The 27,890-nt window shown below is 42.4% G+C and overlaps 1 protein-coding gene across 1 annotated transcript in view; it reads left to right on the top strand.

Annotated features, from left to right (window-relative positions):
• SCGN (secretagogin, EF-hand calcium binding protein) overlaps positions 1–26,985 on the top strand; it is a 504,919-nt gene extending 477,934 nt beyond the window's left edge. Inside the window, exons 10-11 of the mRNA XM_078685785.1 lie at positions 1,322–1,390; positions 26,315–26,985. Of these exons, the coding sequence (XP_078541911.1) occupies positions 1,322–1,390; positions 26,315–26,443 (198 nt within the window). The 3' untranslated portion in view covers positions 26,444–26,985. The remainder of the gene's footprint in view (positions 1–1,321; positions 1,391–26,314) is intronic.
• The last annotated feature ends 905 nt before the right edge of the window (positions 26,986–27,890 follow it).

The following is a 27,890-nucleotide window of genomic DNA, read 5'->3' as shown; positions in this document are numbered from 1 at the left end:
AGACAAGACAAGAAAATCTACAATTTTGCACGCAGCGCTCGCTTGTGGAGCGCATCGTCGACAGTGCAAGAGAATTTCAGTTGTTGCGAAGATCGCCGCGACGCCTATTTCTGCTGCAAGGACGATCGCATCGTTCGCTTGCTGTAGCGCATCGCCCTGTTGCGGGAAGATTCCATTTGCTGCGAGTAGCGTCGCAGAGCCTGTCGTCGCTGTGAGAACTGTTGCACCGCTTGCTTACAGACTGCATCTGTCGCTGCGAATATCGTCGCAGAGTCAAAGCATCGAGGGGCCGCGACAGGAAAAGATCAACGCTGCGCCGTGCATTGCCGCCGCACTGAAGATCGTCACTGTCCCGGAGATCGTCGCATCATGCCTGTGCAAAACGCTTCCTAATGAACCTGCAACCCAGAATCCATACAAGGTATCGCATCGCTCCCCATACAGATTGGACTCGACGCAACCCGCCCACTGCGTGCAGCGGGGTTGTCGCATCGCCTCACCAGGGTCTCAGGAGTGACACATCACTTGTTTTCCAACGCTGCAGTTTCCACTTGGAACTTTTGTCGCATCTACAGGTACTTTGGGCTAAAAGCGACGCAACTGTGAATTATTTTGGTGCAAACCTTTAAACTCTTTTTAAAGACTTATTTTGGAACAGTGTATGTTGGATTTTTGTTGTTTTGGTCTTGTGTAGTTTAGATAAAGATACTTTATTTTTTTAAACTGGTGTTGAGTCCATTTGTGGTGTTTTCACTGTGTTACTGTGAGTGTTGGTACAAATACTTTACACATTGCCTTTGATAAGCCTGTCTGCTCGTGCCAAGCTACCAAGGGGGTGAGCAGGGGTTATCCAAAGAGTGTATCCCCCTTACCCTGACTAGAAGCAAGGGTCCCGATTTGGACAGTGGTACCTACCTCTGCCAACTGGAGACCCCCAGATCTAACAGTTTGCATGTGTGTTTCTGGTTATGTGAGACCGGGCTCTTATGTTGACAGCCATCAGAGATGTTGTAGGAATAATGCTGACCATTTGTGTTGTAACTGATGCCAGCTCCCATTACTCAGTGATTTCTAATTCCTGTTGGGCGTGGGTATGGCCACATGAATACCTTGTGCTTGTTGATGTATGCACACTTATGATGGGGCGTGCCTGCCCTGAGTTTTCTCTTGTGTCTATAGAAATGTCAATGAAAAATGTTTAAATAATAGAACTGAAAATGAATCTGCATGGAGTATTTGATACACAGCTCAGAAATTACGAACCTTCTGAACCTTTTGAATACAAATTTGGGTATGCATTATTTTTTTTATTTTCTTTCAGAGCAAAACCGGAGCCCTAGAAGGGCCTGAAGTGGACGGATTTGTCAAAGATATGATGGAGCTCGTCAAGGTGAGTGATGAATAATAGAACAAATATAGAAATATGCAAGGTGTCTATGATTTCTTGACAAATAAAACAGAGTGTCATGCTTCAGGGCTGGATTGCCATACTGGGCACTAGAATAATCCCTTTTGGGCAAGAGGGCATAGGACGCTGTTGAGGTTGGATACACAGTCCACCCAGCACAGAGAAAGCACCACACATATTTTGTATAAGTGAATACATAATTTGCTGCAGAAAATCCTGCCTGCAAAAGAGGAGTGACTACTTTCTTGTTGATGAAGGCTGACCTTGACCATGTCTCTTTAAAGAACTACAGACCTCTGTTCCCTGTAATCTGCAAGATCATGAAAACTGCACAGCTTTATCTGTAGGGTCTTTAAAGATTTGAAATTGCTAGATGATTCACAGGCAGGTGGCTCATGTGTAAGAAAGGGAGGGTTTAAGGCTTGGCAAGTAGTTTCAAATGCTAGGCCAAAGAGGCAGTAAGCTGTACACACATTGACTGCAGCAGCTTTAAAGGGTACTTATAAGGGTGGCGCCAATCAGGTATACACCAATTGCACACATGCTTACGGAAGAAACACATGCAATTTAGCACTGGTCAGCAGTGGGACAGTGCTCAGAGTCCTAATCATCTTTATCATCGTTATTTCGACAAAAATATCATAAAAGAGGTCACAATGCATCAACAGTAAAATTTCAGTTCAAATCGTTACATGTTAGCATGAGAAAGCCAAAAATACATCATGTCAATAAAACTATTTCTTCATGATAAGATAGAAAAGCATTATAAATAATTAAAAAGAAGAAAGTCAACTCAAAGTCCCTCCCCTCACTAATAACCTTCAAGCATCCTAAAGCTATACAAAAGTACACTAAATCTCATTTTACCACATAATTCCTTCTGATGTTCCACATAGCAGCTAAGAATTTAGTTACAGCAAAAACAATTACTGGAGATAAATCAGTTTTTAATATTCGGTAGGAGTGAAAACACTGCCTAATCCCCAAGTTTTTGCAAATTGGGACAATCCACTTCTTCCTAGGTGTCTGGTAGGAGGGGCAGAAGAACATTACATGCAAGTCATTTTCTAGCTCCGCGGTGCAGGCAGGACAATTTTTAGAGGTAGATGGGCACCATCAGCTAGTAAGGGCTCTAATTGGGAGAGAGTCGTGTCTCCATTGGAGATACAACTTCCTAAGACCAGTAGGACTGATATCATCAAGAACAGTCTCCAATTTGTAATAGTCTTTCATTGCTAAGAATGTGCTCGACAATGTCCCCGTTTGGGCATTCGATAAACGGGCAGACAGGTTATAATCATAGTACAAGTTAACCAGCTCTTTACGGGATATGCTTCTACAAGCTTGATCCGGATTACTCCACAGTAGGGGGCAGTCTAGCCTCTCAAATTCCTGCCTTATGTATTTTAGCCAGGGAAGTTTCCATGCATTCGGAAGATTTACCAGCTTCGAAAGTTCTTGCCTATAAGTGGCGAGTTCTGATGTTACCCAGAGTCACCTCCAAAAAGTTAAGGGCTTAAGGCCCAATTCCTCTTTTAATGGTCTCAATCCCAGGTTGAGCCTAAGGGGGAGCAGGGGTGTGCTTGAAGGCAAAGATACCAACTGCGTAAGGAACTTATTTTCTGTGACGGTAATTGAAGGGGCACAGTTGTGACCCCACAATTCGCCCCCATAAATTACCGCCCCAAGTGCCTGCATTTTGTAAATTTCAAGAGGTGAGCCAATCGGTTTTAGCATGGATTTATTTAGTAGTTTAAGAATGCCCCCCGCCTTTTGAGAGTGCTTTAATTGAGATTTAATCTGGTGTTGAGCCCAGGTCATATTTTCATTAAGAGTCAGACCCAGGAACTCAAACGTCTGCACTCTTTCAAGCCGGGCACCTCCTATAGCAGGGTTTGGGCGTGATGTTTTCAGGGGATTGAAAATCATGAATTTCGTTTTAGATGCATTTATTTCGAGCCCCCGATCATGACAGAAGGTGACAAAGCCATCCAAGACTCGCTGTATACCCATCAGAGTCTTAGAGAGTAACAGGGTGTCATCTGCGAACATAATCTCAGAGATCCCCGACCCAGCGAGCCTTGGGGCATCTCTGTTGGAGACTGCATTCAGATGGGGGATTACTCCGTTGACATAGAGGCAAAACAGGGTAGGCACCAAGACGCAACCCTGCCTTACCCCCCTGCCAACGGAGAAGCTAGATGACAGGTTGCCATCTCTCCCACACCTCACCCTTGCGAAATTCTGAGTATGGAGTCGTATTATGATGTTCAGAAGGGGGATTGGGATGCCTAAGTCCCCTAGAACGCTCCAAGGTTTCCTGCGTGGGACCAGATCGAAGGCCGCACGGAGTTCTACGAGAACAGTATATAATGAACCACCCTCTACCTTGACCGTTTTCCAGAAGAGCATAGTTAATCTGAAAATCTGGTCTGTGGTGGATACGTTCTTTCTAAAGCCCGCCTGATACGGGCTTAAAATGTCAAAGTCCTCTATCCAGTCCAAGAGGCGGTACAGAATCAGCCTTGCAAAGAGTTTCTGGGATACATCTATTAGGCTAATTGGCCTGTAGTTGGCTGGGAGCAGAGGCGACCCCTTCTTGAAGATAGGGACTAGCTCTGCTCCAAGCCAAGTACTTTGGACTGCCATACCTCCAAGGATTGCATTAAAAATTGTTAATAGATAGGGAGCCCAAATCCCGGGTTCATGTTTGAAAAGATCGCCCGGTACCTTGTCCAGCCCTGGGACTTTACCCACAGGGAGCTTAGATATAGCAGCCCGGACCTCACCTAAAGTGAACCTAAGCTCGGGTGAGCCAAGGACAGGGCTTTTCAATGTGTCACCTGGAAGGAACTCCATACGGGAATTATCCCCCTTGTACAGGGTGCTAAAGTGTTCTTCCCATATCTCTGCTGCAATATTCGGCACTACTGCCAGCTCTGGTTCAACCGAACCAGTGCTCACAATTTGCCAGAACTTCCATGCATCTTTAACCGCTAGGGCTGATGTTAACTTCGCCCAATTTTCATTCCCCCACTCGATCTTAGCATGATGGATTAGCTGCCGGTATACTTTCCTCCTGCGCTGTATAAGTTCCCTGTTGTTATTCTCTTTCAATGCGCCAAGGAGTTCTCTTTTCGCCAATCTGCAAGCCCTGTTATACCAGGTTGGCTTCCTTCCAGCCCTACTCCCACTAGAACCATGGGGATTTAGGATATCTGAGAGACTGTTAAGTAATACCTTATTAAGTTCTCCCAGCCTTTCATTAAAATCCTACGTAGAGTGCTGTTCAATAAGAGCAGCTACATCAACTAGTACTGGGATAACCCGGGCATACAATTCGCCTACTCCATCTGGATTTTTAACCAGCTTGTCCCATTTTACCCTGCGTCTATTACTTGACAGGATAGCCCTGTTAGGTGTACCGGGCTGTAAAGATGAACGGCCCTTATAAATACCAGGCAAGGAAAAGTCCAGAATCAAGGGGTTGTGATCACTCTCTCCCCTGGGTACAACCCTAAAATCTAGTATTCTATTCCACGCACTGCACTCAACAAAAATGTAATCAAGTTGTGCCTCCCTCCCTGGTTTGTTAAAGGTGGACATAGGCGGGTTGTCAGACTTTGTACGGCCATTACATGCCCTGATAGAATGGTTCAGCGTCAGTGACGTAATTTGAACGGCCAGAGGAGCCCATGGCCTTGCCGAAGGGCCTGCCACTTGTGGAATTTTCCAAACATCATCCTCCTGGTTGACGCCATCCAGCAAACCCTCAAGTGGTTCAAAGTGGGAGTTGAGATCTCCTCCCCCCACAAGCGTGGCTCCCTCAGGAATCTTGGTTGAGAAGGAGGATAACTCTTCGATGGCTCCGGACTCAGAGGTGGAGCTCATAGGTCTAGAATCGATATTGACCAGTGCGAGTCTGGAGCCGTTCTGCCACTCTAGAATAACACATTGCACGTCCTCTGATGCTGTGTCCATAAACCTAGCACTGCAACCTAAATGGGTTGCTATCCAAATTGTTAGACCCCCCGACGGTCTACCTTTTCCCCCCCCACCTTGCGGGAACTGAGAATGAGGCAAATCCTAGACGGAATTGCTCCTCCCACACATATTTTGTATAAGTGAATACATAATTTGCTGCAGAAACTCCTGCCTGCAAAAGAGGAGTGACTACTTTCTTGTTGAAGAAGGCTGACCTTGACCATGTCTCTTTAAAGAACTACAGACCGCTTACTCTGTTCCCTCTAATCTGCAAGATCATGAAAACTGCACAGCAGCTTGGAGGCAAGATGGCGGCCGCTTGAGTGGCCGGTGCAGAGCAGGTACGGCGAGGACGGTAATCTGGATGAAACCCCTCTCAAAACGTACTACCGAATAACCCATCGCGCATAGCTGGCATACCTTGCTTAAAGGCTTCTCTTGGTGCTGAAACGGTGAAATGTGGCTGACCCTCGCGCGGCTCGGGTCTTCGAGGCGGCGTTTCAGGGCTGTGCTGCGGGCTGTGCTGCGGGCGCTGGAGGCTGTCATTCCCGGCTGCCGCCTCGAGCTGAGAGGTGGGCGGAGTCATCTGCCGAGTCGAGAACAGCCGCGGAGCTCGCTTCGGTGTTGCTGTCAGTGGAGTCAGGAGAGGAAGCAGAAGTCCATCTGCTCTGGGAGTAGCTATCGAGCAGGTTTTCAGCAGCTGAGGGACGAAATGGCTCCTAAACAGAACCCCAGCTCAAAGTCAAATAATGCCAGAAAGAAAGCTGCAAAAGATGAGGCAGAGGTCTTAATAACGGACCCCATTCATGGAGAAGAGCTTCCATTACAAAACCAGCAAAGAAAGAGACAGCAGGGGGGCCCCAAGACCCGGTTAGCTTCCGCTACTGTTTTGGAGCTACTGGTAAAGGCCGGTAAGGAGAAGGGGGAGAAGGTTCTGGGGGAAAGTGCTCCTTTGGTAGTACATGATTTACCTGAGAACTCTGATGTACCCCTTATTCCTCAAGCACCAGGGGGAGATCCCGTGGAAGGGACACCTATTGCAGCAGGTTGCATTAATGAGACACCACCTTGTGGCAATAAAATTTTGGAGAATGCGAGTGAAGAGATACCCAGCACATTAGAAACCCTGTTAGAACCCCCGGCGGGAAATGAAGATATGATTGAGGGGGGAGCAGCAGGAGCTATCGGGGAAAAGGAGAATGATCCTAGTGAGGCTTTCTTCTCAGTCTCTGAAGGCGGAGGTGAGTGGTCTGAAGAGGATGAGTAGCACAGCTCTGGTGAAGAGTCAGACTCTGACCCCGATCCTGAGAGCGACATGCCAGCCACTGCTATGAAAACCAAAAAGGCTGCCTGGGGACAAGAGCCAAAGCAAAGTGAATTAAGCTGGGACCACTCCTCTGCCCTCCCTTTAATTGGTACCCCCCTGATGGAACAGACACAACTATCCCTGTTGGAGTCTATACACCAAGAGATTTTGGCTCACAGAGAGGAGACGCGCCAGGATAGCCGGAAATCGCAGGCTGCGATGAGGAAAATGCAGGGAGTGGTGCGGAAACTTTCTAAAGCTTGTGCCGCTACAGGAGATAGAGTGTCGAATCTGGAGGAGCCTGTGGTAGCAACAGAAACCGAGGTGGCAGGTGCTGTATCTAAGGTTGAAGCTCAATGCTCTCAGGTGTTAGACATACAGTGGAAGTTGGAAGAAATGGAAAATCGGCTTAGAAGGAACAACCTGAGAGTTTTGGGAATTCCGGAGGGAGCCGAAGGTTTGGACATAAGGGCTTTTATCATCAAACTGTTTCAACAAGCCTTCCCGGAGCTTTCAAGCTGGGACTGGCCCAAAGAACTACAAAGAGTGCACCGATTTCCTTTCAATCAGAGAAGGAGCACCAAGGAAGGGGATAAACCCAGAGCAGTACTGATATTTCTGGGTAATTTTGTCCTTCGACAGGCGATTGCGGATAAGGCTAGACCTGATGCCAGGAGAAATGTAGATGGGGTGTCGTTTTTTGTTCGCCCAGACTTCTGCCACGCGACTGTGGAAAGACGATGGCGTCTTAGGGGGTTGATAAAAACCCTTTCAAGATAAGAAACTTCAAGCCTATCTGATTAACCCTGCACAGTTAAAGATAATCAATGAAGGGAAAACAATGTACTTCTCCTCAGAAGTGAAGGCTAAGGAGTATCTAGACAGCCTGGGCAAATAGATTTTGATAAACTGACAGTTTCATTGATTATAAAGGTATAAGGGTATTACAGGTATAATTTATTTCATGCTCCTTTGCCTATAGGTTAGGGTTCTCAATGCGTCAGACTTTTCAATGTACACTTGAAGGTTTTTTTTGTTGGGGGGTTTTGGTGGTTTCTTTTTTGAATTGTATGTCTAGTTGTCCTCGCCGTAAGCTATGCATTTCATCGCATGCACAGACTAGATCTGTGCACCTCACAGTGTGGGGGGTGGGGGGTAGAGATGGAGGGGTTGGGGGGTAGGGGGTGGGAGGGGTGGGGATGGGGGGTGGGGGGGTGCAGATGGTCGAAAATGAAAAATGGGAATATAAAATGCATTACTGTTTTGATTGATTTGTCCGGACAAAAAGAGCAATCAAATAAGGGTAATAGAATTAAGCGTCAGGGCTCACAGGGGTCATCAAATCAATAGCTATGATGTTAGACTGTAATATTTGCACATTGAATGTGGGCGGTCTAAATGACTGGAGAAAGAGACAAAGATTGGCTCACTTTGTTAAATTCAATAAAATAGATGTACTCTGTCTCCAGGAGACACACCTCCCTTGGGCAAAGACGCACCTTCTGTTTTTGAATGGTTTTGAGCTAGTTGCATGCTCCTCTCAATCTACAATGATCAGGAGGGTCACCATTTTGGTGAGGAAATCCCTGTGCGGTGTTAAAAGGGCTAAGACTGACAGTCACGGGAGATGGGCTATCACAGAGTTGGAAATTGGCATAACTTTATGCGTAATTTATGGCTCTAACGGAGATGACCCAGAGGTTTTTGATTTTCTAGAGATCGAATTAGCTGGCTGGCCGGGACCTCTAATAGTTTGTGGAGATCTAAATATTTCAGCAAACTGGGGGAACAATGCAAAGTATGGTCGTCGGAAGCCCAGGGTTTTCAGGGCAATAAAAGCACTTATGGGATCCCTGGCCTTATCCGATATTTGGGGCACTAAAGAACCACAAAACTCCGGCTTTACATATTTCTCGAACCCAGCCCAGAAGCATTCTAAATTGGACTACTTTTTTATTTCCTCCTCAGAAATCAATAAAGTTACCATCACTAGGCTACCGAGGGTGCTGTCGGACCACAACCCATTGGTAGTCCTGTATAAAAGGGTTGGTGGTCAAAGAGTTAAATCCCATTGGACCTTTGAAAGGAGATTATTGGCAGACCTAAGATTTGTAACCCATTTAAAGAACTGGTCGGAAGCTTTTTTCGATGCTAATAGATATAGCGCCTCCCGTAATATTGTATGGGAATCTTTCAAAGCGGCTTTGAGAGGCGAGACCATCAGTTTTTCAGCAAAAATGAAAAAGGAAGATAGGTTGGAGGAAACCAAACTGTTGGAAAGACTATCTAATATTGAAGAAGAGCATGTCAGGGTTATAGCATCAGGTGGTGATGGAAATAATAGCTATAATGCCCTCTCTGCTATTAAGGCAGAGTTACAGAAATTGATCACTCAAAAGGCGATAGGGGAATATCAGGCCACTAGAACCAATCGCTATGAAACAAGCGAACATGCCAGTAGAGCTCCCGCTCTCCGATTAAGACAAGAGAGGTCTAAAAATGTAATCTCAAAGATAGTGGAAAGGGGTAAAGAATATACTGAAACTAAGGAGATTCTAAATGTTTTTAAAGAATTCTATAAGAAATTATATGATGACGAGAGTAGGGTTGGAGAGCAGCAAGATAGTTTGGAAGATTCAGGACCGCGCCTTGATACCTTATCACGAGAAGAACTAGATAAGGATATTACTCAACTGGAGGTTAAGATAGCCCTACACGACCTGGCATCAGGGAAGGCCGCAGGACCCGATGGCATTCCCTTGGAGGCCTATAAATGCATAGAATCGGAAACCATTGTTCTCCTGGTAGATCTTTTCAATGGGATAGCCAGTACAGGTCAGACCCCGGATTCCTGGAAAGAGACGAATATTATTATATTCCATAAAAAGGGTAAACCCACTGAGAATCCGGGGTCATACAGACCTATTTCGCTTATCAATTCCGACACAAAGCTATATTCTAAGATCTGGGCCTTGAGGTTGGGCAGGATCATAGGCGGTCTCATCTCTCCGTGGCAGCATGGGTTCATTCCCGGACGTGGCACGACGGATCATACCAGCAGAGCTATTGCTCTATTTGATGCCCATGTCGCCACGGGGGGGAGATGGCCATGATCCTGCTCGATGCGGAAAAAGCTTTTGACCGGGTGGTCTGGGGCTATCTCTGGGATATCTTAGCAGGAAGAGGGTTTGGACAGAAAACTATAAGAGCACTTAAGGCAATGTACCAAGATCCAGTTGCCAGTGTGACGATTATGGGAGAGAAATCGAATCTGTTCTCTATAAAGAGAGGGACCCGTCAGGGATGCCCGTGCTCCCCGATTCTCTTCTCCCTTTTCATTGATCCACTAATTCAGGCTATACTAGGGTGTCCTAGATTAAGACCAGTGGTTTTTATCGGATATGAAAATTAAGTTTTAGCTTACGCGGATGATATCGCGGTATTCTCTTCTGATCCCCAGCAGGCAATGGAGATTCTGTCCGATCTAACGAAAAAATTTGGTGCTAGGTCAGGTTACCTATTAAACGAAGCTAAGACCCAGATTATTTGCACAAGGAATGTGGTGAAAGCTGATTCTAGATTTGTGGACGCAGCAGTTTATTTAGGGGTAACAATCAATGCTAATGTAGATAAAATTGTGGAAGATAATTTTACACCACTTATCAAATCAATTAAATCCGATCTGAGAAGGTGGGATGGTCTACATTTATCATTAATTGGGAGGGTGAACGCTGTCAAAATGACTTTGTTCCCTAAAGTATTATATTTATTTCGAGCCATACCTCTATTTTTTGAAGAGAAAATGATCGCAAATCTAGAGTCAATTTTTATTAAATTCATTTGGCAATTTGGGAAAGTTAGACGGTCCACTAATCTGTTGTCCCTACCAAAAGACAGGGGGGGTTTGGCTCTCCCCAATTTAAAGCTGTATCATTGAACCTGCCTCCTGACCCAAATGCCTGTGCTTTTCCAGCCAGAGACATTCCGTAATGATGTTACTTTAGAAATTGAGCATCCTCCTTCCATATTTGAGCTATTGTTAGGAAGGAAGGCGCTGGGGCTAATGCTTTGTGAGATCGATCGTAGATTCTATAAGAAGGCAAGGTTCAAGATTATTGATGGTGTCTGGCGAGTTTGGATGGGCTGTAGAAAATTTTGTAACATCCCTAAAATCAATCCATACCTACACATCTATAACTCCAGCCTCCTCTTAGTGCTAGAAGCAGATAGGACTTTCAAAGTATGGGGTGGGTTGGGTATCAAATCATTGTGGCAAGTAATTGACGGAGAGGGTGTAGTAAGCTTTGATGTTTTACAAAATAGGTATGGAATCCCTGACAACCATTGGTTTGTGTATATCCAACTGATACGCTCATTGAAGGCTCAGAGACCAAAATTGACATCCCCCGGTATTTGTCCCTTATTGGAGGCCATGTCTAGAGGGTGTAAAAAAATTAGGATCTTGTATAACATTTTTATCTCAGAGATCCAAGATGATGTGGATAAGACAGAGGTAGCCTGGGCCAGAAAATTGGGCAACCCTGATATAGATGTTGATCAGGCCCTTCTATTGAATAAAAAGATTTTTAGAGCCACAAACTTAAAGGCCCAACATTACAAGACGGTGTTTAACCTGTACTATACCCCGGCGAAATTATTTGCCTGGGGGGTTAGGACCGACGATACGTGTCCAAGGTGTGGGGATGGCCAAGCAGACTTATTACATATGTTTTTCAATTGCAACCTTTTAACGCCTGTTAAAAATGAGATTGAAAAGTTTTGGGAGGGGCTGCTAGGTCATAAGATCGACCTATCCCCTACCCTAATGATTTTGGGTATGGATTCTAATTTAAAACTAGGAAAAGAGGAAGAAGCACTGATTTTTATATCCGTGGCTGTACTCAGGCTTTTAATTTCGGCAGGTTGGAAGGATACGGTGGCCCCCTCCTTCCAAATGTGGCTATCTAGGCTGCTGGGAATCCATAATATTGAGTCCTGCCTATATGAACAAAAGGGACTAAAAACACGGGATTTTGGAAGAAGGCTATGGGCACCTGTCACAGAGTGGAGGAGGGCGAAGTTGTAGGAGTGTCGATGAAATTATCCCATTACCACCATAACTATATTTTTAAGATCAAACTTTTATGAATTGTAAATAAGATGTATTTGGTCCTGTTGGATTATGCTGCCAGAATATGTTAGTACTGTCGTAGCACCCTTTGATTGTGTATTGGTGATGAGCCTGGTTTTTTTAAAGTATTACTGCTTTTACGTCCGGATTTTATCTGTATTGTTCTATTCTTTTTTTTCTTATTCATTGTAAATGCATTAATATTTCCAATAAAAAAAAGGAAAAAAAAAAGAAAACTGCACAGCTCTGTAGGGTCTTTAAAGATTTGAAATTGCTAGATGATTCACAGGCAGGTGGCTCATGTGTAAGAAAGGGAGAGTTTAAGGCTTAGCAAGTAGTTTTAAATGCTAGGCCAAAGAGGCAGTAAGCTGTACACACATTGACTGCAGCAGCTTTAAAGGGTACTTATAAGGGTGGCGCCAATCAGGTATACACCAATTGCACACATGCTTACGGAAGAAACACATGCAATTTAGCACTGGTCAGCAGTGGGACAGTGCTCAGAGTCCTAATTTCAACAAAAAGATTCAGCAAAACATGTAAGCAAAATGCAACAAACATTTTCAATGCAATATGCATCATATTGGTGAAAGTTTGAGCTATTGGCATTGTAAATGAGAATGTTTTTTACTTATGTTTTTTGGTTTGCAAGCATCTAACACTGCTGTACCGTAACAAGATTAATGGAAGTAATTTAAAGTAATTTTGATAGACGACGCATATACGTGTGCTCTGATACCTGCTTCCACAGATAAGCACTTTCCCTGACCACTTCTACTGACTAAGAAAAAAGCTTACATCAGCACAACATTCAATCAGAAAGTTTGCTCTTTAGATATTAGAAGCAGGCCCCTAGAGTTGGCAGAGCCTCTTTGTATTGATATGAATCCAATCTGTCAACATGCTGCAGCCCGAGGGCAGGCAATGAGCAGCATCCACAACAGTGAAGGTCCGGAAGTGGAGCGTTCTGCTCCATTCGGCTTTAAACACCGATAAATAATGCACACTGAAAGAGCTGCAATGGAGAGCATGTGAATGGAGAAATGCCATGCAGAATAGGAGTGAGGAATGCTGCCACATAAAATAAAAGTAGTGGTTAATTAAATAAAAGCCATCCATACTGATCTAACAAATTCTGCGTGTTTGCCATTGCATGGGCAAGCTACTTAAATTTTTTGAAGCTTATGACCTACTTGGAATATTGCCAAACATTTACTCCTACGCTTGGAGGGGTGGTAGTGGGGGGGGGGCAATCAGTGTTGTGGGAGGAGTGAAGGGGTGGATAGGACGGCATGGGAGGAATAAGAAACTCCCAAGTGCCCTTGCGGTGTGGTTTGTAAAGAAGTAACAGTCCCTAGCAAACCAGCAAGGTATCCTGACATGTTTTTTTGTTACAACTTTTGCTCTGAAAGTATTTGTCCACTGAGAAAAAGTAAAAGAATGGGGAGGAATGCCCCCAGCTTCTCCTGCTTGAAGGCCAATTACTTCATGAAATGAGGGATGGGAGGAGGACTGGCATGGTGTGTGCTACAGGTTGGCTGTCTGCAAACTGTCTGTAGAGAGGTTTTTGACTGAACCGACATCCCCACCGAAATAAAAGCATCTGGTTAGGTGTGTGTTTAGCTACTCTCACATGAACACCGCATTTATCATCAATCGCCAAGCATGTATGGAGAGAGATGGGTGCACACATGTGTGGGTGAACATATGAATGTAAGTTGATAGTAAATCTAGCACTCTTTCCAAAAGATGTTACATGATTAGTTGTTTATGATACCAGATACAGGAAATCCAGAGGTACAGAACAAACTTAATAAGAAAGTACAAGATTGTGCGACACCTATGTGCTCTTCTCGAGCTGATGGTTTAAGGGGATGGGTATGCGAGGGAAGTCTCATTTGAGAGTGGTTATATTTTTCCTTTTTACTGAGTTGTGCTTTTCAGGTTTGGCGTTCGCCCACAACTTTTGTTAACTGTAAGATTAGAAGAAGGCACGTGAAAAAGACTGATTAAAAACACTAAGACAGTGTTGGTGATGACAAAAAAGTGTGACAAATGTGCAAATTATATTCACAATGGAATGAACAGATGGATGGAATATTCCTATTCAAACTAGGATAGTGGAGAAGAGTACCCAAAAACACAATCCTCGGCCTCAACACTAAAAAACATAACTGATGGCATGATTCAAAAAGAATTCTGTGTACCCTCTATATACTTTTTCAAATATAAGTTCCTTACAGCTCATCAGTTAACTTCCCCCCATTTGTGTTTGTATTCCTCGGTTGCAGCCCTCTGCTACCCTAAAGGCGTTCTGATCACCTATGTTTTTTATTTGGTCATCATAATGCTATTGAGTTCCATATAAAGTACACTAATACTTTTCAGTGCTGGAGCGTAAAATCAATTTCAGTGTGCATGGAGGAGTAGGTGTATGTCTGAGAATCTATTTATTTATAACGTTTTATATAGCTCTGCCTTGATTTCCTATGGGGCTTAGTGAATCCCCAAATAATGGTACATCTACACACATTTCAGGCATAGGTCCGTGGTGCGTGGACTGATTTCTGTGCCTTGGGTCAATAAAGTTGGAAGTAGTGACTTCCCAAAACAAATTTAAGTTGGAATGTCATTGACATGTTATGGTCACAAAAGATTGCAGATGTTTTTATAGATGAGAAAAAGCCCAAGATGGACCCCGGGACATAAAAGGCAAATGACCACACCCTCTTGGACACTGAAATTGGGTTTGACACCCTGAGTCAAAACCCAAACCCGGCAACAAGGTTTCACATATATAGTAAATTTATATATGGGACCCTGCAGGAACCTATACTCCAAAACGAACTGCAATATAATTTATTTATTTATTTGTCTCATTTGTAATGTGCATAGCTGCCCCAGCAATATAATTTATTTATTTATTTGTCTGATTTGTAATGCGCATAGCTGCCCCAGCGACGGGGCGTCCCAGCGCAACCACAGACTCCAAGGACAAGAACCAAAAGAAGACAGGTTACAGAGGGAAAAGCCAGGTCTTTATGGCTTTCCAGAAAGCAAGATGATGCTGGATAGATCTGATGATATAAAAAGCTTACATTTTTATTTTTGGGAAAAATTTCTTTCAAAAGAGCAAATATTCGGAAAATATTTTAAACCCAGTGACAACAATTATTAGTAAGCATCTCATTGCAAAATATGCTCAAGAGGGCAAAAGTTGAAGTTCACAGGATACAGCTTTGAAAAATCGATGTTTGCAGCCAACACGTGTTTTGCAGGAACCCCACTTCTTCAGAGCTAACGAATTAAGAGCAGGGCCAGACTGGCCATAGAGGGCACCGGGAAATCCCCGGGTGCGCCGCACGGGTGTGGTCCGGTTTTGGGCCCCTTGGGGCCGTTTTTATTACAGTGTAGAGTAGGGAATAGCTACAAGGGATTTTGTTTGTCAACTACTTCAGTTGGTTTGCGGACATACATTTTAGAGGTTCGTTGTCAACAATCTACCTCACATGCATCCATAGGATAACTACAATGAATGTTGATATAAATCACAATAGATGAGAAATCAATGGCACGAGCAATTTAGAAAGCACACGGAAAATCCTATTTATATGAAAATATATTATATTTTATCCATCAAGGAGAATTATTACATTGTCTTTATATAGGGGTCTTCCTCTGCAATATACAATTGTCCTGATGATGGTCTTATAGACAACTGCAACAAAGACCGAAACGCCGATTCTGTCATCATCTCCAAAGCAATCTATTTCTTTAAGAATAACTTTTGTACATTGATGAACTCAGTTATTCACTTTAATTTAAAGGAGTTGATTTCATGTTCTGAACTGATTTGCTGCTTTGTCCATACATCTGTTCATGACACTTTTTGCTTACATTGAATTGTTTGTTGTATCCCCTTTGATTCTCCTTGACTGATAAAATATAATATATTTTCATATAAATAGGATTTTCCGTGTGCTTTCTCAATTGCTCGTGCCATTGATTTCTCATCTATTGTGATTTATATCAACATTCATTGTACTTATCCCATGGATACATTTGAGGTAGATTGTTGACAACGAACCTCCAAAATGTATGTCCCCAATCCAACTGAAGTAGTTGACAAACAAAATCCCTTGTAGCTATTCCCTACTCTACATTGTTCATTGCCCAAGCCTACAAGGGTTTATTGGGTTACCCAAAATTCTCTTTTTGTTTTTATTACAGGGCTGTCGGCCCTGTACCAAAATCGTCAGAAAACCGGCTCTGGCAACGAGCTCGGTGGCACCTACAACCCCCACCGAGTGGGGAGGGGGGCCGGCCGAGCACTTTGCCAGGGCCGGTTGTGGTTTCCAGTCCGACCCTGATTAAAAGACCTCCCACTGTGTATCCATATCAAGTACACTCGTGAAATCTATCAGTCATGCATTCTCAACTTCTTGGCATATATGTATTTGATCAAAAAACTCGCTCATCAAATGAAAGAAGACTGAACTGTTCATTCTGTCACTTCAAAAGGAAAGCTTCTTACGGTCAAAAGCTAAGAGAACCCCGATTGGACCCATCGATTCATTCTGTGCTCCCATTTCTGCAATGCATCCGGTTCTGTTTCAATCAGCCAGATCTCCCAAATCTCGTCTCCGCTGACATCATAATATATATGGTGAATTACAGCAATATCTAATTTAATGTGGATACACAGCTTTCAATTTAAATCTGCGAAATTTAAGATCCATCCTCCATGTTTAAGGCAGCTATCAGAAATGAAGGACACCATAAGAAAGGCACTGGTGGGAAGGAGAACATTACACAGTATTCAGAAATAAAATCTATCCCTGGACAGAATTGGAAGATTAATTTGAATTAAGAAGGAAGCACGGTTGGTTTTCTATGAAGGATTGTTGTTTGCTTTTACAAGGGACAAGAAGATGTTCTTTTGATTTCTTAACACAAAAACACAAAGAGATGAAGGGTTTTGAACGGAGTCTGTCCTAGTCCCCCATATATAATGATAATGAAACAAAAGAAGGAACAGTTCCGTACTTACAATTACTGCTTTGGAAAGAACTACAAGATTGCGGGGAAATAATGATTGTTATTTTTATTTGTTGAATGTTTTCTAATAAAAATAATTATTTCCTTGCACTCTTGTAGTTCTTTCTAAAGCAGTAATAGTAAGTTCGGAACTGTTTAATTATTTTTTTAATTTCTTACACATATGTTTACTTTTTATAAGATGAATGGTAACATCTTTTTGAGCCTTTGGCGAAGAAAGAGTTTCTGAAATATTGATGAGCTACTGAATTACTAGGTAATAGTGGGAATTAGGTCACAAAGACTTTTACAAAGAAAATGCAGAGGTGTTTAGCCACCGAATGGATACCTTTTCTATTGTTTATTTAAGAATCATTACTTCTAAGTGGCAGGTGATTTCAGAAGGTGCAATGTTCTACAAAGGCCAGGGTGAGTCATAACACAGTCGGCCCTGAAAGAAATTAAATAATGTGTATCTCTCAGGTAGAAAGAATGACATCTGTGGTTATGGCATAGTCTGATTCCAGGATGATTGACAAGAACTGTTGTAACCTGATTGGTGTGTTTTGCAAAAGAGTGACTGCATTCTAAGTGTTGCATTTTCTAGAGAGAACAGAAACTTCTCAGTTTTCTGAGAACCACAGTGCTTGTGGAGTGAAGCCCATGGAGCTGCCTTGCAGAGTCTTTGCCCTGCCAAGACTGCCATTAGGACAGATATCCCACTTCAGGATGTCCTAGGTGGAGCTAGTGCATTCTAGGAGGAAGAGCCGCACCCTCGAAAATTAGGGGCTGGATAAAGTGGCACTAGTCCAAGTCAAGCACCAAGTAAGTAGATTCCTATGTGGAGAGGACATCTTCAAGAACCTCAGAAAAGCACCAATAATTGACTTCTGAATCAGGAGTAAATGAGTGATGTGCTGTGACTCACCATTTAGGACTACAAATGCAGTTGGACCAGTTCAGGGTACTGAGTGGGTCCAATTTCACTTCAAGATGGGTTAGGACTTGCTCATGGACCTTGACCATCAGTTACAAGCCTTATGCTTTCCAGCTGGGAATTCATGACACATCTCATATTTGGACAAATCCAAGGAGACGTAGGGGTCAATTAAGATCCCATTCGGAAGGGCTCCAAATTTGATTCGGGCTTGCAGAATCTAATTCGGAACCTTTGTTTCTGATCGAATCGGACACAGTACTCAACAACCGATTATGATGCCTGTAAACCGGTAGGGCTGTCCGAATCCGTTCTGAGAGGCATTCGGACAGCTTGCGTCTTTTAGAGTCGAATCGTACTGCTCTATTGACTCGGTTTCTGAACGAGCAATTACGATGACCTATTTGGACAGCCATCCCGATTTGTTTCCTTGGAACAAATGGGCTGCCAGAATCTGTCTTTGGGGGCCCATTGTAGGCCCCTCTTCACTTGGGCCCTCCAATTCAGGTCTGTGGGGGTATCCAAGATACCCTCCTTCCCACCCATGCACAGTGTGGGGTGCCTGCCACAGGGTGCAAGTTTTTTCCCAGCTACCCCTTTCTTCAATGGGAGCCTGCGTTCTCATTCAAAACACAGGATCCCATTGAAGTTAATGGGAGTCTGACCTAATCGTACCTGGAAACCGCATGATACATCCAACTCACTAGTTTGGACTCACCCGATCCGAGTCATCTGGAAAGCATTCTGGGACCGATTTGTTAGAAATGCTTTCCAGATGAGATCGTAATCGGCCCCTTAGAGGAATTAGTTTCCTCAGAGATGAATAATGTGGGCAGAATAAAAGTAAATGAACAATGGATTCCGGGCAGACTTTACACACAGGGCATAGATCGTCAGTAAAGGCACTACTGCACCACATAGAACAGAACAGTCCGGGGGGCAAAGTCTTATAAAGGAACTGTAAGAAAAGTTTTAGTGACAAGGGGGGGACTATTTCGTCAATGCTAAACTCGAAACAAGGGACAGGTTTAAAATTCAAAAAGTAATTAGTATGACTGGTCACAGGTTTTACCAAGTCTTTTGCAAGTATCAGTTCCCAATACATTTCTTTCAACTTTGCCCTTGCAATTCGGACCATACTTTCCTGGATGGACCAGAATGCCTCCATCCTCAATCTGCCCAGTAGTTCCCGTAAGGAAGTGAACCACCTGATCGATGTAGCCCTAAGGAATTTCAAAAGACCAGACAAAGCCTCTCGATATTTTTCAAGTTCTTCCACTATCTATAGCCTGTACCAGAACATTAACAGTTTATAATTCAACTTGTGTACCAGCTGTTTGTGAGCAAGGTCCATGTACATGGGTATCAGAGAGGAGCTAGAGGGAGATCTACCAGTGATGTTAAGAAACGTTTTTCAATGGTTGTGAGGGAGGTTGGATTACCCTAACCCCACAACTCTGCAACATAGAGTGCCCCCCCAGAACCTTGAAGTTGTAAATTTCAAATGCTGGAACAATTTGGCGGGAAACCATCTTTCTATGTATTTTTCTAATATGGGCGCACTGGTGGATTAGTTGTAGCTTTACTTTCTCCATGTGGGCACCCCAGTGGATCGATGAAGTCAGATGGATACCTAAGTAGTCAAAAACTTCGACTTGCTCTAGTTTGGTACTACCTGCCCATACAGGTCTTTTTGACAATGTATTCATTCCTCTGTTGAAAATCTGCCACAATGATGATCTGGGAGCACCAGACATGATCAGGGTTGTTTCAAGATTTAAGTAGAAACCCCAGAGGGATTTATCCTCTCTATAGAGATCATTGGGAATTCTGTCTTGTCCGGGGGCTCGTCCGGGCACACAAGATGAAATCACCATTTGGGTTTCCTCAATAGAGAAAAACAGAGTTTCATCTTCCGCACCAAAGGTTTCAACCCACATCTCACTAGTCTCATTACTTGCAAGAGTGCCATTACCATAGAGAGAGCCAAAGTGAGCAACCTACTCTTCTGGCTAGACAGTGTATTCCAAAGCTGTCCAGTTTCCCTTAAGCAAATATGCTGCTTTTCTCCAAAAAGTCTTGAGGTTTTATCTGTCAGTGCGGTTTGTAGGGAAAACCAAAGAAAACAATCCCAATCCTTTTTAGCTTTGTCAATGACCTGCCTGTACTCGGCTCTGCAAGTCACAATCTCAGGAAGTGCCCTCCGTTTTACTGCACAAATAAGGGCCCCCTTAGCTTTTCTGCAGTCCTCATTGTACCAGGTGCTCTTAGTGTCCTGCATTGGGTCTGTGCAGTGCCCCCTTCTTTTCCGCACTTTAGGAAGCTGGCTAAGCATATCCCTTATCTCACTAAAAAACAACTCATGGCAGGATCCCAGACTCTCCACAGCTTTCTTAGTGGGGAGTTTTACTAACTCCTCAATCACCCACTGTGCTTTGCTCTTAACTGCTTCAAGGGCTACCGGTTGCTCTTCCACCCAACTCCACTTGATTGATCTTTGTTTGTAACAGAGAGCACATCCATATCAGGACACCCCCTGATGTTGTGTTGTGGGGTGTCCGGTTTAATGAGAGTAAGTTCTAAAGCGTTATAGTCACTCTTGAATCTTTTAACGACTGCCATATAATCCAGTAGGGGCCAGAGATTGGGAGTAATTAAGCAATAGTCAATTCTACTTGTGTGGCCAGGTCTATGAAAAGTGCACTCCTCATTAGGATAAGACCTAGTTTACCCATTTGTTGCGCTTAAATCGTGTTGTAGGGTAAGGGCGAGCACCTGGCCTTCTCTCTTCGTTCATCTCACTTTTGGTGGGTTTAAATGTGGAATTGACCACTCACGATCCCAATCTTTAGTCAGGTCTGGAGGGGTAAGGGCAAATGGTTCAAAAGTACAATTAAAATTGCCCGCCACTAATACAGGAACACCATCTTAGTAATTGGGCAGAGCATGATCTAATATGTAAATTGTATTTGTTTCCTCTATGGCACGGACCACTCTATTATAGACATTGAAAATTCTAACCTTCCAACCACTGTAAAGGATCAGCTCAAAGGCTAAAACGTCCTACGAGTCAACATGGAGGAGCTTGACTTTAGACCCCAGTGCATTTTTCACCCACACTGCTAGACCTCCAGAGGGTCTACCCTGCTCTTTCCTTGTAGCTTTAATGGCGTATGCAGAAAAGACACTTCTAAAAGAAGTGTGTAAGGATGTATCTCAATTTGAGTCAAAAGAGTTTAAGTGTGCTAAGTTCTAAATGTTTATGTGTTTCCCGGAATGAAAACGTTTTAGCAAGCTTTGTAGGTCACCATGAGTATTGCACACATATATTTTACCCTGCTTTAATAGGGGTACATGTAAATAAACTTCAAAGCTTAGCACTCATACATCAGTGCATGTGTTAAATTTTTGCCAGTGTAAGAATCAGAGATGATTTAGGAGACACTAGTGACCAGCAAAGAGCACCACGAATGCTTACGCCTAATAATTTTTTATTTAGTAGAAGGAAAAATTGCATGCTGGGCCAGTGTATGACCAGTGGTGCTGTAGTCATTTTCAGAGTGGGGCTGCTGCCACAAATGTTACAAGATTAAAGTTAGAAGGATTGTGAAAAATCCAAGCGTCACGCAGTCACAAATGTATTGCTAACATATGGTGTGCTAGCTCATAGTCATTTACAAACACCACATTTGACAACAAAATTTGCACTGACATGCTGTTATACTGGTAAAACGATAGCCCATAAATGATAATGTGTGAAAATCAGGTTTCACCAAATATTTATAATTTGCATAGCATTTGCACATCACCAAGTAAAGTGTCTGCATTTGTTTTGATCCTGTTAAAATCTTTGATACCTTTACATTCCGGGATTAGAAAAAAAGTGTGCTTAATTTGTACTTTCCTAACTGTTCATATATTTTGAAATATTCGTACATTTCATTTATAGGTACTTACATTTTCTTTTTTGTTAGAAAAAAAAGCTGATATCCTACAGCCTATCCTTTCACACTTGTTCTGCCCCATCAAGAGTGTCAAGTAATTCACTTTACAAAATGTTCCAACTTTGTAGTTAGAGAAAAGTAAACACAAGTCTCCATGTGTAAAGAATAAGCAGCAATTTGTCAGAAGACATAATCTTACATTTGACCCATGTCTTTAAACGCACCACAAATCTGTCAAAATAAAAACTAAATGTAAAGGCTTCTTTATTGCTCATTCCCCTTTTTGAACTTCAGCTATTTATTATGGGGGTGCTGCGGTACCGCCGCACCCTGACTTTTAGCGCTTATGTCTATGACTTACTACCATGTATACTTATCTTTACGATAAAGTGGTGGTCAGCTCGGTACTTTTGTGGTCGATATTATGACATAAAACCCTAGTAAAGAGGTTAGTGCCAATCGAGGCACATGCACTCTGCTCACAGAATCAGGAGTCTCATACATGGCAAACTACAGCTACAGAACAGTATATAGAGGAGGATGCATGTGATAGTGTAAATAACGTCTGAAAATTAAAAAAGTCCATAGGAGAGTTTGGGAATCTCAGATATGTGTGGAACGGTTGCTCTAATAGCCAAAAGAGATGTAGAAGCCTAAGGGACGTTAGATGCTGGCTACCTACAAATGGTAGCATTGTTAATGTACAGTCAGTTGTATTTGGACTATTTTACTTTTCAGTCATGGCAATTGACTTTATACATGTGTGTAGGAATGTGTGTGGAGGTATTAAATCTTACATTTCGTCCAAACTCATAGTCAGTGGGTCTAAATGTGAGCTATGTAGCAAAGAGTAATTTGTACCATGCTGGAGTAATGTCTGACTTACTACTTTGCAAAATAACCTCTCTAAAAACGTAGGGCACAATTACATTTACCTATCTAAGTACTTTGCAAATTGCATTCAATTCTGATTGCTCTCATCAGACTGTATGCTATCCTTCAGTTTCAATTACGGTTTCTGGACTTTGTGTGAGAGCAGGAACTGAAAGGGTTGCTAATGGGCAAATAAAGAGACTGTGATTTCTGTGGGCTGCATTTGCATGGTGTTTGTTAGGTCTCGCCTGAGACAACACATGCGCTGTCTCTTGGAGACATTTAGTAAGTGGATTTTAAAAGTGCCACCGGAGGCTTTTCCTGGCCTCAAGCTTGCGTTCACGAGCGCGTGCACGTGCGCATCCGCCATCTGTCTTTCCTCCGTCTGGCCATTATGGCTCATAAAGTACAGCGCTCTCCCAAGCGCCTCGCTCTGCCCCTCCCCCACATCCTTGTCTGCTGCTCTTATTACAAGCTTCCTGCGTCGCGCGGCCAATGTTTGTCAGATGGAGTTTTCACGTTTTCATTCAATACATGGCCACAGATTTCCTGAGCTAATGAAATGTAGATATTAACAGAATGCCCACGTTGCACGATTTAAAGGGTTTCATTAACAATCCATTTCCATTTCTACAGACGGAAAAAGATATGTTCATGCCATGACTTGATTTCAGTCTAAACACTGACTTTCAATAAACTTGCAATGCTAAAATAATGATTTTAATAACCGTATGCCTATATTTAACTTAGAAAAATATATTCTGAGAACAGCAAGTGTATTCTTTCTGTCTCAAGCCTAAAGGAGGCAAAGGGACCATCATTTTCCGACAGAATTTAAACATTGTTGTATGAAATAAAAGGCATCAATCTCTTTTGAGCAAGTTTTAAAGCTGAAAAGTCTTTGAGTGAACATAAAGGCAGGAAACTGGCAGTGCTGATCCGAGCCAGGCACGGAATGTGAGCTTGGCTACGACGCCGCGGCCATCTTCATAAAATCCACGTTCATTGTTCCAACAGTCAAATAACTGTGGGTGAGGCAGGAATGAAGCCAAGGGAACTCATGTCCGGCATGTGGAACTCTTCATTAATAGCTGGCAACTGGCTAGAGATCGGAGGTACCTCGTGATACAAAAATAAAACTTTCTTATGACTGACTGTAGGCACATTTGGTTGTTAATAAGGAAGCAGTACTTAACCACCCTACGTCTATATCTCAATTCAATGCCACCTTTGACCCACAAGCTCCCCTTTTGAAAACACTAAGCTGGAATGCGCAGGGCTCCGATCAAAGATACATTTACAGGAGTGCAACTTTTTAAAAGTAGCTATGATATTGTATTGCTCAATCAAACTTGGACCTTCAGCCTTTGACGCTTGACCAATGTCAGTGCTTCAGTGTGTCAGCTGCGCCATCTCGATCTGGCCGTGCTTCAAGAGGTTTAGCTGTCTGGTTAAATTTATTTACTCATGGCTGTGCTGTGTCCCTGGAGACCTTTATCGAGGGCTTCCAGGTGGTGCATTTTATGGGGGATTTAAGGTTGTACCTAGTTAATTAATTAAGGATTTCACCAATACTAAGTAACCTGTTCTATTTGACTACATTGATTCATTGTTAGACAAGGCCACTAACAAGGACGTAAGGTTTATCTTTGCCTAACAAGCAATTTTAATGTGAGGTTTGCCCAGCACCTTAAATCAGTTTATGATAAGAGCATCTCAGAGGGTCTTAACCCAAGATACAGGGAACTGGTGGCTTATCTTGCTTCAATTGATTTGAATAATGTAATGGATGTGGCCGGTACTAGCGAAGTTGGTCTGTCTACCATCAGAGTCAGAGGTAGTTCCTCTGTAATAGACTATAATTTCATTACAAGTAGTCTAATTGAGATAATTCAATATGGAGCCACCATCCCTTCATATATTTGGGGGTCGCAATCCCATCAAAAGAGCTTTGCCAGTAACATCAAAGGCAATGTTTACAACAAAAAATATTGGATGGGGGATTAGCAAACTGCAGCAGTCAACAGACAGTCTCAGACTAGTGTGGAAACCCCAAGCCCGGTTCAATTCTTGGAACAAATAATAAAGCAGAATCAAGGGCTAGTCTGGAGCTGTCTGATGGAAGAGCTTGCCTGAGATCAGGTGGTCAGTGCCTATACTGACCTCTGCTCAAATATAAACAAGCATTGGCATGGCCAATAGGTCTCGCCTTTGGGCCCTTCTAGGTGTTTAGCCATGCAACAGTTGATGTTGTTGCACCAAGGGTATTGTGCTGCATAACTAAATACTTATAAGGTCCCAAAAGCGAAACCTATTGGCTATGCCAATGCTTGTTGATTTCTATTTCTGGGAGGACTACACATGTTTTGATGAATCTGCAATAAATATATCACCAAAGAGATTTAAAGCCTATTTCTTCACAACCTTTCCCACCGCTGATAATTTGGTTATACCAGCCATTGCAATGTGCTTAGCTCCTGTTCCAATGGTGGTAATAGTTCGTCAAATCTCTATTCGTCATTATCCCTTACCCCACCTCTCCAAATCGCCCCTGAATGGATTTCGGGCATTTTGAATCTTTGAAGGCCTTGCTACTATTCACAGTGTATCATCTAATTGTGTAGCTCTTATAGCTCCTCTTTTCTCTCTTGGTAAGCAAAAAATGACAGACTGGCGTGCGGCCAGAGTAATTACTGGTGACTGAGATTAGTTCATGTATTCCATCCATCACTGTTTTGTACAATTATCTGACAAAGAACTACACTTTTATCTTCTGCACATCCACGTAATTCCTGGCTTTCATCCCTCTCAGTGGGATTGCTTAATTATTCAGTGGTGTAGATGCTGTAAACATGCAACAAAAGTTTTAGACACATATGAATTAAAAGAGAATATGGCTGAATTTAGATTTGGGTTTCATTGTTTTATCGTGACTGAAACTGAGAGAACAAATAACATCTATAACTATGAATATAAATCACATTGCTATAATAGCTTTCCTCTTTTATTTTATTTCTTCAAAATATACCTTTGAATTAAATTGTTTTTGTGACAATGGTTAGTTTTTCTGTATTTAATTATCCATGGAGGAGACTTTTTCCTTATGGTTTTCAGTGTTAGAACAGCACACAGTTATGCTTTTTTAGGTCTCTTTGCAACAGTTTTAGAATATTACATTTTCTAATGTATTTTGCTATGATCAATTGTAAAATAGAAATGATGTGATTAAAAATTATGACTGCAAGGTACCTGAAAAACACAATAAAAACAGTACATGGTAAGACTTTAATAGTAAAGATAGAATACCTGCACACTGGAAGACCGAAGATAATATAGGATTTGCCACTGAGACAAGTTAGTAATAGGTTTACCAAAAATAAATGAATATATGAGGTGGTGGTGTTCCCGTTAGGCCTGGAAACCCTAGACATATATCTGATGAGGAGGACACTTATGTTGGTCCGATAAAATTAATCATAATCTCTTACTTTGTTGTCTTTATTCTTCTAGTCCAATTGTTTGCTGAAACAGATCTTTTCTACCCAAATTTGTTTGTAAAACTTAAAAGGATCATGTGTGTGCATCATAAAGCTATAGTCTTGTGATATTCTTTAAATAAATAAGTATACCCTAAATGATGGATTAGTGACAACAGTATTCTATCACTCAAGCTTTAAACTCTTTTTGTTTACAGCCTAGCATCAGTGGGGTGGACCTTGATAAATTTCGCCAAATTCTGCTAAATCACTGCGATGTGAACAAGGACGGGAACATTCAGAAGTCTGAACTGGCGCTTTGTTTGGGGCTTAAAGTGAACCCGTGAGAACTTGTGACTTGTTATGCCCAATGTTTTTCCTTTGCTGGGATCTGCTGGTGAAGCTGTATCTACGCTCTGTTTGCAATTTATGTGACAGTGCTGAATGTAGAAGACGTGGGCCTCTGACAGTTTTCATTGTGGTGCAGTTGCATGAAAATGCAGTCAAACATGGAATGCAAAGTGGGTCTTTGACAATAATGCATAGAAACATGATAGGACTCCAGAGGAAATTCCTTCCCAGATTTATTTCTATTGTTTGATAAAATCGTTTCTGTCAATGAGTAGTGATTAATGATATGGTGTTACATTATTACTAATTCTTTTTGTGAACCACACAACCAAAATGGAGTAGTAGACAAGCTATTCTCTATCCACTGCACTTCTTATTCATCCTGTTGTTGCAGGTTGTAATGTCTGGTGTTCTTCTATTGAAAATATTGTACTTTCTTCTATTAAGCATGTGTATTTTGCTTTGATTCAAGTATTTGTGCACAAATTTAAAGAAAATGTTAAGTTGAATAAAAGAATCTTTATGTGTGCCACTGCGATTATGTTTGTCTTTTGCATTTTGTAAAAGTATTAAATATACTGAATTTAGACAAGGGCAGTATGAGATCTGAGTGGGGAGCCATGGCATATGATCCCCAATTAGAGATTTTTTCAGCCATGATACTCTAATTTATGCATAATGTGTACATTTCTACTAATGTTTGAAAAAGGTTCAGAATCGTCCTCCTCAGCTCTTAGACCAAAGCAAAATCCTAGAGCAAAGCATGAGAAGGCTTGGTATATACTCTTTAGAGGAGGTGAGCGTGGATGCCGGGATTCTGGATCATTGCCCCTAGAGTAGATGACCTTGCAAACTCATAAACTGAGTTTGCCTTTGTTTTCTTCCCTTTCTCAGCCAAGATGACCTTAGGATCTTCCTAAAGAAACAGGGTGGGTCAGGACTATTGGTTGCTTTTGTTATGCAGAAAACTATTCATTTTACCTCGCCCATATTCACTAACCTTTTTGCATTCCACCATTTTGAATATGTTCCAAGAAATCAGTGTGAAAGTGTTTGCCCTTAAATAGCCCCATGTGGATAATCACTGACTCAACATTCCCAAAATAGAAAATTTAGATTCACTAAAACTATGTTGACAAGTTCAGATTTAATATTATTAAACTTAATAAAGGAATTGTGCTCTTTGATTTCTTGACACTTCAACAATATGCTGATTGGTAGGCACAAGAGCAGAGTAGTAGAACAAGTACACTGTCTCAAAAGTCAGGTTTTGAAGCATGCCTAAACTTCACCAATTGTTATTTGCAATAAAAATCTCTGTGTGTGTGGGGGGGGGTCAAGCTGTGCTTCACTGGAGGAACTACAAGTTTATGCAAGTTATATTTTCTTTAGGGTGTTAGTTATAGTTTCCTGAGATAACTATCACAGGTACATTTCAGTGGT

The sequence above is a fragment of the Lissotriton helveticus genome, chromosome 4_1 (assembly GCF_964261635.1).
Source record: "Lissotriton helveticus chromosome 4_1, aLisHel1.1, whole genome shotgun sequence".
Lineage (NCBI taxonomy): Eukaryota > Metazoa > Chordata > Amphibia > Caudata > Salamandridae > Lissotriton > Lissotriton helveticus.
Note: the sequence above shows the minus strand (reverse complement) of the source record. Positions and strands in the feature narration are given on the sequence as shown.